Source organism: Microtus ochrogaster, chromosome 4 (genome assembly GCF_000317375.1).
Source record: "Microtus ochrogaster isolate Prairie Vole_2 chromosome 4, MicOch1.0, whole genome shotgun sequence".
Taxonomy (NCBI): domain Eukaryota; kingdom Metazoa; phylum Chordata; class Mammalia; order Rodentia; family Cricetidae; genus Microtus; species Microtus ochrogaster.
Window position 1 is genome coordinate 86,219,542 of NC_022011.1, and position 12,572 is coordinate 86,232,113.

Here is a 12,572-nt window from a genome sequence, read left to right on the forward strand (position 1 = left end):
GTGTGTGTGTGTGTGTGTGTGTGTGTGTGTGTGTGTGTGTGTGTGTGTAGTGCAGATATGGTATATTGCATTTTAAAATGAAATTACTGCATTAGAAGAACATTATCAAACTACCTTCTATGTACTGGTATTCAGCATGTCTCAAAAACTGCACGTCAAAGACACAAAGTCCATAGAACTTGCCCACATTTATACCCAGTGCGAGCCTCCAAGGCTGTAATAAATGAACGCATTAGCAGCAGTCAGTCGGGAGCCATGCCTACAGGTGCCTTACATACATCATGCTTTAATTATGCTCATAAACCGAGCAGGTCTATTAGGTTCTTGATTAGCATTCTCCATCCCAGAGGAGGACAACATGAGGTCAGAAGATCTATTGAAATCCTAACTTGTTTAGGAAAATAGCTGTGGGCAAGGCAGAAATTGGGTTACAAACGCTAATGGAAGAAGCCTAATAAACAAAACAACAACAACAAGACTGGAGAGTTCCCCAGTAGGGTCGCCAAACAAAAACCAAGAAAAAGGGGAAGTCATTTTCATCGGTGGTAAATCAATCATTCATTCCTTTGATTTATCTCGTGAGCGTCTGAGGTCAGGCTGCAATCATTCCTACACTTTTTTAAACTATTTTCTTCTCAAAGTCAAGTGCGGGGAATGGCTGGTGACATTGGAGAAACAGGCCCACGGTTGAAAATGGAAGCGGATAACCCTGAACGGTGGTTCTGTGTGAACAGTGAGTCAGATGCTCCCTAGAGATCTGTTTAATAAACAGCCTGGTGTATAAATTTAAAGGGTTGATATTACCCATCTCGCAGTACCTATTTCAGCCATCACCAATTTTCCACTGAGTATCTGCTATGGACAAAAAATATCCTTTTAGGGCAAGGGTCCTCTTGCTTTCCTGGAGTCTCTTCCCTTGGAGGTTGCTCTAGGATCCAGACACTAAGCCATAACCCCTGTTCTCATGAGACATACATTCTAAGTTTTAATGTAATAGTTTTCTCATTATGTTCATGAGGGAAAGAAAACCAACAACACCGTAAACACGTGTGTAGGTAACACCCTTGATCCACAATTTCCGCCCCACCTGAGTTTAAAGCCTACACTTTTGTCCACTACGGGACTATACCTCCCACACGCATTGTCCATAGGCTCAATAATGCCTCACACGGAAATGGCTTCTCCTGAAATCTATGAAAATGTTACAATAAACTCATGACAATTGCCAGCTTTGCCATAATTTCCCCCATTAAGATTTTATAATGTAGCTACAATCATAAGGGTACTGGATGTTTGTAAGACATTTGTGGAAAAATCTTCAAAGATTTTCAGAAAGAATAGTTGTGCTACTTTAACAATTTTTAAGGACACAAAGCAAGGCAGTATATAATAATATACATATAAAACAATAAAACAGTAGTATATATAGTAATGATATATTCTTAATTAAACAATTCTAAGGGAATGAGAGATGGCTCCGAGGTTAAGAGCACTGGCTGCTCTTCCAGAGGATCCAGGTTCAATTCCCAGCACCCACATGGCAGCTCACAACTGTCTGTAACTCCAGATCCAGAGGACCTGGCACCCTCACACAGACATAGATGCAGGCAAAATAAATAATCAAATAATTATAATGTATCTGCTGCCAAATGTCCACTCAGGTTTAAATCACTCATGAGAGATCTTCCGGTAGGAGGAAAGGATGAAGAACACTGTGCAAACACCATCTTGTGTAAACACCAGGAAGGACACCTTTTATCAAATGCCTACCTGTTCCCGAGACTCTGCACTGGAAACGTGCTGGCCGCCCCTCCGACGTAACCGTGTCCTGAAGAGGAGTGATGATGGCAGGGGGGTAAACTGGCATTTCCTGATCTGGAGACACAACTTCTGGAACTAAAGAAAGAAACCACAGAGTTTGTCATGTGTCCTTGTAGCTCTCCCCATCGGGTGCCCACGGCTTTCACAGGAGAGTATCTTTAGAGGTGGGTAGTTATCCACTGTTACTCCCCCGGGAGAGCTTCAGGTCAGCTTCCTACCTTCCACAGAAAGAGAAGCCGAGGTTGTGGCTACTCCATAGTCATTCTTGGCTTCACAAGTATAGACAGCTGCATCCTCCGGGAAGGCCTCAATGAGCAACAGCGTGTACTCCTGCCCATCATGGAGGAACTTGCACTTGAAGCCGGTGGAAAGCAGCTGGTCCTCCTTGTACCAGGAAATTTTGGGCTGTGGTCTGCCTGATATCACCGCGCAGAAGCGAGCGGGCTTGCCGGACTGCACGGTGACGGGCTGGAGTTCCTGCAGGACTTGGGGTGGTTCAGGAGCTAGAAGACAATACCAGAAAACAGCCATGAAGGAGAACCAAGGAGAACGGTAGACAGCAGGCAACTCTCCACTCATTTGTTTCAAGATGGCTATGTGTCTAGAAGCACAAAACCTCGGCATTGTGATATCTGTACTTACCTCAGAATATCAGAATATTTTTTGCATGACAAAATGTTCTTTTTCCTTTGTAGGAAAGGAAATAACTTTAGAACGCTTTTTTCGAAAGTTTCATAAGAGGTGCTGAGAGGCGTAAGGCACCTAAGTATGACATCATCATTCTGGGTCACTGGTGGTGCACACCCCTGGACAGCTAAAAATCTAGAACAAATCCCATATCTTACCTAGTTTTAAAAGTCATTTGAACTTGAAATATCACATTCAAGTTCATATGCTTTACAAGTATTTATGTATGTGTATGCCACAGTGACCCTGTTACATACAGAGGCCTGTGGGGTGTGAGCATCAGCTGGCTGAACACTACTCCATATGAGTGCCAATAAATAGATTTAAAAATTTAGCTTTATGATTATGCTAATCTGTGTATCCTCAGTGTTGGATGAGGAGAGCACTAACTGGGAGAAGGGCTTCTATGGGGCTGCATCTGGTACTGCTTCTCCACTCTTCCACCTCTTTGCTGCAACTACAGAGGAAACAAAACTGGCTGTCATGGCAACTGCATCTTTCAGGGAAACCAGGGAGTAGGGCCAGAGGATCATCTTTATGAATGTTGAGACAACTACCACCCCTCCATCTGACTTGCGGGAGTTTTCTCCAAGACAGCCAGAGACGTGGCTGGGAGGCAGGTTCCACTCTTTCCTACGTGTCTAGGTTAGGCTCTCCTTCAAGCTGTAAATTCAGCAATGGCATTTCTAATGAGGACAGAAGAGGTTCACTGACAACCTCCTGAGGACGATCAGGAAGCTCCTGGAAGCATGAGGAATTTCACTCCCAAAGGCAAAGCACTGATCTTCGAGCCTGGGGCAGAGCCTCCATTCTGCCTGTGGCTCTCTAGGTACACCAGGGTCTCCAAGGAGATCTCTGGGTTTCCCCAAGCTTTACACTGAAGACTGAAAATGTCTCCATGGCTTGTATGGTAACGTTATTTACATTTAAACAGTCAGGACAGAGAACTACGACAGCTTAATGCCGTATACGGACAGCCATTTGGAGTATATTATAACTGACACACAGTGGATGTTCAGTAGTGTCAATCAAACAAATGGAGCCCCGGCCAGCAGGCGCCTCCTGGAAATGGCATCTCAGCAGCTGCTCTTTTTTCCACAGGGCTGATGTGGACACGAACACAGTTACATCCAGATGAGTGCCACGGGCTCATCTGAGAATTCTCAGTCACCGCCACTGACGCAGCCACAGCCACGCAAGTCTAACCACGTACCATTGACGTAGAGAGTCACAGAACTCCTGTTTCTTCCGGCCACAAAGGTGTATTCGCCTGCGTCGCTATGTCTGGTCTCAGATATGAACATCCGGTGAATCCTTCTCTCCACCACATACTGGTGTCTCTCTTGAACTTGGAAATTGATTTCAATGCCGTCTTTGTACCAGTGGGCATCAACGTCATCTTCGTTGACCTCAAACTCCACAACGGCACGCTGCTTCTCGATGACCTGTTGAAGGAGCAGCATAACGAGAAGACTGGAGATCAATCTGCTACTGGTTCAGTTAATCCGTTTCACTTAAAAAGCATGAAAAATCAGGTCCTCACGACATCATGAGTTGGCTGATTATAACACGGGTAAATTTTGTCCTGCATATTTCTGGGTGAATGGTACCCAAACCTCTTGTGTCGGGAATCAAACTCATACCTGGGCTAATGAGGGCAGGATGCTCGAGGAGACAATTATTTTGTCTTCTAACGTTTGTGCTTTAATAAATAATAACTGAAATGATGATATTTTATATCTGGGGGAATTTAATTATTTATAGAGGTCTTTGAAGCCACCCTTCAATCTGATTTCACATCCTATGAACTCTAACTCTGTAAGCTGGAGAGCAATTACTGTCCTCAGCTTCAAAGTGGGCAAACCAGGGTTCAGAACTAGAAAATGAGGGAAGAGAGGCTGGCTGGTCATGTGAGTCTTCGCAGCAAGTCATTGTGTGTTTGTTTTAAACACAGAACAAGCTCTCAAAAGCATGATAGTTTTTTCTAGAAGACAAAAATGATGGATCTGAACTCAAAATGAATTTCTTAGAACACATTCCCTCCATCATGTCCTCTGGAAGATCAGCACCCAACAGGATAAGCACTGTAAGCACAGTGGATGTTACGGTGGTTGGCACAGGCAATGAAAGGACGTACTTGCTGAGTGACAAGAAACTGTGACCGAACTAATGGCAGCCTAAGAACCCAAGCTAATAGGGAAAAGCTAACTTCAACCTTTAAAATGCCGAGATTATAAAAGTTAAAGGTCAGAAATTAAAGCATAAGAGTGGATTAAGAACTATTGATGATTTGTCAATATGTCGACAATACCTGAACCTCCTTCTTAATACTTCGGATGCGGACGTCCCTGCCCTCTACAAAGAGGTTAGCGGTTGACATGTTGCCACCTGCCACCACTGTGTACTTCCCAGCATCGGACATCCGTGCGGATGGGATCAGGAGGCGGTGGATGTATTTCTCCTTCTGAATCTTTATCCTGTGGGTAAAAGGACACTGAAGCTTAGTGTATGGGACTCAGAAGGAAGCTGAAATGGCTGGAAGACAGCAAGGCAAGGTAACTGACCTGTCTGCCATCTGAAGCTCTTGGCCATCCTTCATCCACTGGACAGTAATGTCGGGTTCAGAAACTTCACACTCAAACATGGCGCGTTTCTTCTCCAGAACCTTAATGTCCTTAATGTGTTTCCTAAATTCGATGTGACGAGCTGCAAAACAGAGCATAAAAAATTAGCACTCGACATTGTCATTGATATGTAAGTCACATGCTCTTCCATCTGCACACCTGCAGAGGCATCTGGCTTGCAGATACGAACAGGGCAGGTTCCAGCCCAGTATAACCGTGCGTGTAGCCCAACAAGAAACCTGTAAACGCACTTAGGACATTTTGGGGTTTGGAACTCGTTTTGTAAATTTATCCCCTTGTTCTTAAATACGAACAGGATTCCATCCTGTTACCATTCCATGGAAAAATGAACGTATGCTTGTTTTCAGTTAATTAATACATGGATATCCCAGCTGGACACCCTGAATTTAATGAATGTGAGGACCAAGCCAATGTAGTCCAGAGAAGACCAAAGGTTAGATAATCCTGATTTATTAGAGTGTATTATTCAATGTATATTATGATTTAGAGGCTATAGCTCAATATATATTAGAGAACATATCCTGATAGTTTCTGCTGTATGTATTGTAGAGTCATCACCTCCATTCTACAGGCCTTTCATTCTTCTCAGGAAGAACTCAGGCAGCTCTTAGCCATCACATCCACTTCCCATCATTTCCTGCCAGACTGAGGCTAATGATCTGTGTCTCAGGAGACTTGTGTATTAAAGCCATTTCATATAAACGGATGCATATAGCATGTGTGTCACTGTGGCTGGCTTCTTACATTTCATGTATTTCTGGCATTTACCCATATTCTAGTTTGGGTTTCTAATTTCTTTTTATTTCAGTTCCCACCCCGATTGGTTGGACATACCACATCCGAGTTGTCTATTCTTTAATTGGAAAAGTCATTATTTTATGCGGTCTATTTAGCGTCCTTTTCTTGGGGACCCATTTAGGAAGTCATACCTTCAACGTAAAGCGTGGCTGTGGACGTGGCTTTTCCAGCCACAAACGTGTAGTCGGCAGCGTCTCCAAAGTGCACGTTCCTGATGTTCAGTGAGTGGGTGAGCTTCTTGGTTCGCATCTGGCACCGGTCCGTTGATTTGATTTCCACACCGTTCTTTAACCATTTGTAAGAAATGCCTTCATAGTTTACCGTCACCTCAAAAGTTATGGTATCCTTTTCTTCAGCGTTGATGTCTTTCAGCATGGACGTTATCATGATAGCTGCAGAGGAGGATTAAAGGGGGAGACACCTGGGTATGCGATGGAACTAGGCAGCGGGTTGTAGCCAGTGCAGAACCTGTGTGTCGAATGGTTTCTGTCTACGTGTTGACGTGATGAGAATTTAGGGCTAGGAGCTTTGACACTGTTCACGTGAGAAGGCCAACTGAGAGAGTGACAGGGACAACACAGTGATAGACAATAGATTTTTGATTATATTATCATTAGAAACTTTTATTCACACTGAGAGGCTAGCAGAGACTTGTGAGCACACAGTAGATGTTCTTTCAAGAATATTTTTTAATAAATGATTTGGAAATGAAGGTGTAGAACATGAAAAAAAACATGTCTGCTCTCTTTAGATATGTTTGTTATGTGCTCATATCCACACCACCCGTCCAGATACATGCGCACATACATAGTTAGGCATTTACTTACGGGTCACTGTCAGGGTAGCACTGACTTGGTCATTTCCGCAAACAAAAGTGTACTCTGCCGAGTCCTCGGTGCTGGTGTTCATGATGATCAGCTGGTGGAGCTTCCCCTGCACGACGATCTTGAACTTTTCACTCATTTCAATTTCCACACCGTTCTTCAGCCACATGGAAGGAACGTTGAAGTGGGACACCTCACACTCAAAGGAGGCCGCTTTGGTTTCGGGAACCTCAATGTTTTTCATAGTCTTCGTGATGTGCAGTGCTGGGGCGGGGGGGGGGGAATCAGAAAACAGCTCCGTTAATGCATGTTTAAACACAGAGGAAGGAAGACAGTAGCGAGTCTAGAGGAGTCCCCGGGGAACACTCACTTTCTACAAACAGCTTGGCTTTGCATTCCAGCTGCCCCACCACGGCCGTGTATTCCCCAGCGTCAGACGGGGAGATGTTCTGCAGCATCAGCTTGTGAACCTTCCTCTCAGAGACCAGTCTGTGCTTGTCACTGGGCTTAATCTCCACATTCTTATGGAACCATTTTACCGGGACTGTGTCATGGGACACGCTGACTTCAAAGGCCACGGTAGCATTTTCCAGGGCAGTCACGTCCTTCGGCTTTTTAATAATCTTGACAGCTGATGGGGAAAGTTGGAGAAATTCAGTGATGGGATTACCATGAAGGCAACTACAGGTTGTCTACCTACCCAATGTTCAAGTCAACTTACTTTCGACGTGCAGCCGGGCGCTGGCTCCTAGTTTTCCCAGTTTGAAGCCATAGACAGATTCATCTGCCAGGGTGCAGTTTTTAATCTTCAGAGAATACAGTGTGCCTTTGACTGAGATCTCATACTTGTTGCTGGAATCTAAGATGACTCCGTTTTTGATCCACTGGACACCTTTGACGTCTGGGTGTGTAAGTTCAACGGAGAAGACAGCATCCTGTGTCTCTGTCACCGTGAGGTTCCGCAGAGTCTTCTTAATTTTGACAGCTTCAGAAGAGTGAAGAATTGGTTTAGAAAACATCAATGATGACCAGCAAACAGAAGAGGTTCTCAGTGTGATCACCTCCAGTCAGCTTGCAGAATGGTTAGCCAACATTTTACAATTCTGTAGCCCCTCATTTTAAAAGACACTTGGCAATTACTTAAGAGAATCTGAGATTCAGTTGGAAATGGACATTGGGCAATGACTATGCTAACTTCAGTGATCTCAAGTTTCCATATCATATACTAACAGCTTAATAGACTGAATGGATAAGGGTGCAGGAGGGACGCATTATTAATGTCTGATGCAGCTCTTGCACAGACCCTAAGCAATGCAGCAATGCACACACGCACACGCACGCACACACACACACACACACACACACACACACACACACACACAAAATATACCTGATGAAAATTCGCACATTCTCCTACACAATTCATAAGGAAAAGTTGATAAACTAATGATCTTATAAAGTGAAGATGTATGTGACCCTAAACGGCCATTGGGTTTGACTTTCCTGATGGTAACAGTTAGGAAAGTAGGCAGGATTTGGGGGTGAGAAGGCTGTCCATCCGTGACTGACCTTCTACTTTCAGCTTGGCAGATGTTTTGGAAGTGGCCACCTTGTAGGTGTATTCTCCAACATCGTCCAGCTTGGCAGCGACAATGACAAGTCTCCTTTTGTGGCCATCAGATTCACTTCTGAAGTTGGTGCTCAGAGCCAAGGGTTTTCCATCCTTCAGCCACTCCCCCTCAGACTCAGGGTTGGCAACTTCACACTCAAACACAGCTTCCTGGGACTCAGCTACAGTCTGGTCTGTGAGCGGCTTGGAGATGGCTCCCCCTTCAGAACAAGAGTGGCGTTACAAGTGAGTCCTTTAAAATATCCACAGGCTAAAGCAATCATTGCACAACTAAACATTAAACATCATTAAATCTTAAAAACATGATTTTAAACATAAATAGTCACTTGTACCTCTATTTAGAAAGCACCACAGAAACCCCCTATTCTAAGTATGCCTAACTGAAAATCAGAGAATACATTGTGCAAAGATGAAAAACAGCACAAAGAATTCTGAAATCTGTAACACATGGTGTTCCACACAGATAGCTTTCAACTCCATCCCTTGTTTTTGAAAGCATGCTATTTAGTCTTCTAAGAATTAGTTTCTTCATATTTGTTTTATACTCAGGAAAATTTTGCTGAACAAGATGTCAAAGTCAACAGTGTGTTTATTACCCACTTGTTTGGGACAATGCCTTACTCTGTAACACAGTTTGGCTCCCACACTCATGGGAATCCTTCTGCCTCAGCCTTCCAAGTACTGGGAGTATAGGCATTGAACCATCGTGTCCAGCTTTCACTGGTGTTTTTTAAATATATTTCTTGTATACCCAAATTCTCGAGTTGAAATGTCATCTCCAATATTTTTCTAGTGTCCCTTTACCCCATCATCATCGGAAGCAACAGTAACTGCTTTAACTACTTAGCTGCTTAGGCACCTCTTTTCCTCTAAATCCTGAATTCAAGGAAAGACACACACTTCAATTTTGTGTTTTGAGTTTCTAGTGATGTATTGCCTATGCTAGATATTTTTAAAATGCCAAGTGAAATCACATAGGGACTTAAGTTTTCTCTTTTTTTTTTTTGGTTTTTTTTTTTTTTTGAGACAGGGTTTCTCTGTGGCTTTGGAGCCTGTCCTGGAACTAGCTCTGTAGACCAGGCTGCTCTTTTTATATACTTAAAGTGATACAGAAAATAATCTTATAAATGTAAAGGGCCTGAGATTTTATTTAATAGGTCTCTTATGGCTAGATCGCTAAAGACATATGTCATAAAGTACAAATCATGAGACTTTCACATCAAGTAGGACTCACTTTTATCATCTGACCTGCTCAGATACCAGAAGAGTCAAATCTGAGCAGAATACAGTTCCCCAGAACTCACACTGTAATGAACCGTAATGGTTAATGATGACCTCTACTTCTGTGTGGACAAGCCAACTATAATTATGAGTCTTCATTCTAAAGATAAGGATTTCTGCTGAATGGGAAAGGCTATGCTTACCCTTCCCACCATGAAATACACAAAGGAATTAAGTTATATTTATAATGGAAAATAGTCATTGGGTCCACAAAAATGAAGTAAGAGGAATATGTTTGGAGGATAAAGAATGCTGAAAAAATGAACCGTGAAGCAAAGTTAAAACAAAGCTTGGTTCAGCAAACATTTATTCATCGTGTGTCCTGAGGAGTACACAGAGAAGAGAAAGAAGAAATCAATTCTCTGCTCAAGGGCCATACGCTTTGGTGTTGGGAAAGGAAACAGGGAATAAGCCATGTGTATAACAAGGGTCATGAAAGTTGAAGACAAGGGGGTCCAGGACTGGAGAAATAAGTGGAGGAACTGGCACCAGAGAGTGATGTACAGATGTACAGATGGCATCTGAGAGAGGGCTGGGTGAATGCTCACAATTTAGGCTGAAAGATCAGAAGTGAGGGCATGAACAGCCTTGAGATCAGCCCTGAGAAGAGGCTTGGCAGTGAGAAGCAGATGAGGATTTGAGAAACAATGGGAAACAGCATCTTTATATTACAATAGTGGCTCCCCAGAAGATCTCAGACGGAATGATCAATACACAAACCTGCCACGGTAAGTTTTCCAGACGTTGTGTTTTCTCCGGCAAAAAATGCATATTCTCCTTCATCATCCTTCATCATATTCAGGACTGTCAGTTTGTATATTTTCCCGTGAGCTTCAATTTTATATTTAGAACTGGGCTTAATTTCTTTGCCCTTAAAATTCCATAAGACATCAATTCCTGAATGGGACAGCTCAACCTCCAAGACCACATTTTGAGTTTCTGTGCACGTCAGGTCACGGAGACCTCTGATGATTTTAATTTCTAGAGAAAAGGAAAATATTGGGCAGTTATTTTTACAGCAAGAATGTAAAACGCTTAAAGCAGTGGCTCGTTACATGGAACAGTCCTTACTTTCTACAGAGAGGTTACAGTTAGTTTCCACTCTGCCGACCATCAGCTTGTAAGGTCCTTCATCAGAAGCGTGAGTTCGGTTAATCACAAGTCTCTGTTTGGTGCCTTTGACAATGGATTGTACGCGGTCATCAGGCTTGATTTGTTCATCATTGAGGTACCATTTAACAGAAGTCACATCAGGGACTGAGACCTTGCATTCCAGCACAGCCTTGGTACCTTCTATCACACTGACGTCTTTCAGAGGCGTTATCACATCCACACCTGCAAAGGAAGACCAAAGAATTGTAGGAATGTGAGTCTTGTTTAAAACATCTGCACATTCGAGTTCCTCAGCTCAATGTCAACAGGAACACAAAACTAGATCTGGGGTTATAGCTCATCATAGAGACCTGCTTTGTATGTGAAACACCACGGGGTTCGATCCCTGGCATCAATTCTTTTAAAGGAGAAGAATTAATATAAAAGCACGTAAGACTCACTGTAGACAGAGACACGCCCACTGGTAGACAGTCCGAGGGCAGGGAGAGTGAAGGAGTAGTTCCCAGCATCCTCTTTGGTCATGTCTTCAATAAGCAGCATGTGGGACTGTTTGTCTATCACAATGTGAACCCTGTCGCCGTGCTGGACTTCTTGGCCATCTTTCATCCAGACGCCATCCACATTTTCTAGGGAGACTTTGACTTCAAGCTGAACAATGTCGCCCTCGCAGACCTTTTGGTCACTAAGACCTTGGAGAATCGCAATAGGCCGGGCTGTGAAAGATGGGGAGAAATGAGTGTCATGGTTCCACCCTTGACCCTACTGCTGCACACCGCAGTATCAGGGATGGAAGACTCACGTTTCATCTTCAGTTGACAGGTTGTCTTCTTCCCGTCAACCACGAAGCTGTACTCGCCCTGGTCCTCTTTGGTTACGTCCTTGACTGTGAGGTTCTGGCGCCCACGGCGGGATGTGATGGAGTATTTGCCATTGGACTTTAGCTCCACATCATTGTGATACCATTTGCCTTCTATGTTTTCTGGGGAAATAATACACTCTAGCTCTCCTGAGGATGACTCTGGAACTTCTATGTCTTGAAGTTCTTTCAGGAACTCAACAACTGCACCTGAAAAATAAGATGAAGGTGATTTAATGTCTTTGGTGAATTATGAAGCTAGAGTATGGCTAGAGATGCTGCTGTATATATCTATTATCTTCCTCTCCTACTTTCAAGAGTTGTCTTTTGTATCTTCCTGCTAGTGAGTCAAGAAAGGTTTACCACAAATCAGCTATTTTAATTTTTGAATTTTTTGGAAGCAGGGAGATATATTTCAATTAAGACATTTTAAAGTGAGGCCACAAAACAACACTGCTTTAAAAAATCCAAATTTGTCAATACTTTGATTAACAATATAAATTGATATTTGATACAAAATTTGCATCTAATTCTCTAAAATTATTTTTGTGAAAGGAGCTATGTCTAGATAATTTTATCACAGAATAAAAAATGACTGCAGTAAACAATGTAGTCATGATTTCTTTTACCTTCCACAATAAGTTTGGCTGTTGTTCTGACGTTTTCGTCTTCCACAAGTACACAGCTGTAGTCTTCGGCATCAGACGCGTCAATGGTCAGCACGGACAGGAAGTGAACCTTTCGGTCAGAGTGCATCCTATACTTATCTCCTGCATGAATTTCAACGCCATCTTTATACCATTTTACTTTGACAAATGGTTCTGAAGTTTCACATTCAAATGTTGCCATGGTATCCTTTTCTTTAGCAACAACATCTTGCAATTCTTGTGTGAAAGTGATCAATTGCTTGGCTACAA

General features: G+C 43.0%; 1 protein-coding gene across 2 annotated transcripts in view; it reads right to left on the bottom strand.

The window, feature by feature from the left end:
- The window catches only part of Ttn (titin), a 270,353-nt gene that overhangs the window by 226,257 nt on the left and 31,524 nt on the right, over positions 1-12,572 (bottom strand). For both annotated transcript variants that reach the window (XM_013345840.2, XM_013345841.1), the window contains 15 exons: positions 12,285-12,566; positions 11,599-11,865; positions 11,240-11,512; positions 10,758-11,021; positions 10,407-10,667; positions 8,345-8,605; positions 7,497-7,760; positions 7,146-7,406; positions 6,779-7,039; positions 6,083-6,343; positions 5,073-5,214; positions 4,820-4,985; positions 3,722-3,953; positions 2,040-2,324; positions 1,771-1,896 (listed from right to left, as the gene is read on the bottom strand). In XM_013345840.2, coding sequence (XP_013201294.1) covers positions 1,771-1,896; positions 2,040-2,324; positions 3,722-3,953; positions 4,820-4,985; positions 5,073-5,214; positions 6,083-6,343; positions 6,779-7,039; positions 7,146-7,406; positions 7,497-7,760; positions 8,345-8,605; positions 10,407-10,667; positions 10,758-11,021; positions 11,240-11,512; positions 11,599-11,865; positions 12,285-12,566 — 3,606 coding nt within the window. The remainder of the gene's footprint in view (positions 1-1,770; positions 1,897-2,039; positions 2,325-3,721; positions 3,954-4,819; positions 4,986-5,072; positions 5,215-6,082; positions 6,344-6,778; positions 7,040-7,145; positions 7,407-7,496; positions 7,761-8,344; positions 8,606-10,406; positions 10,668-10,757; positions 11,022-11,239; positions 11,513-11,598; positions 11,866-12,284; positions 12,567-12,572) is intronic.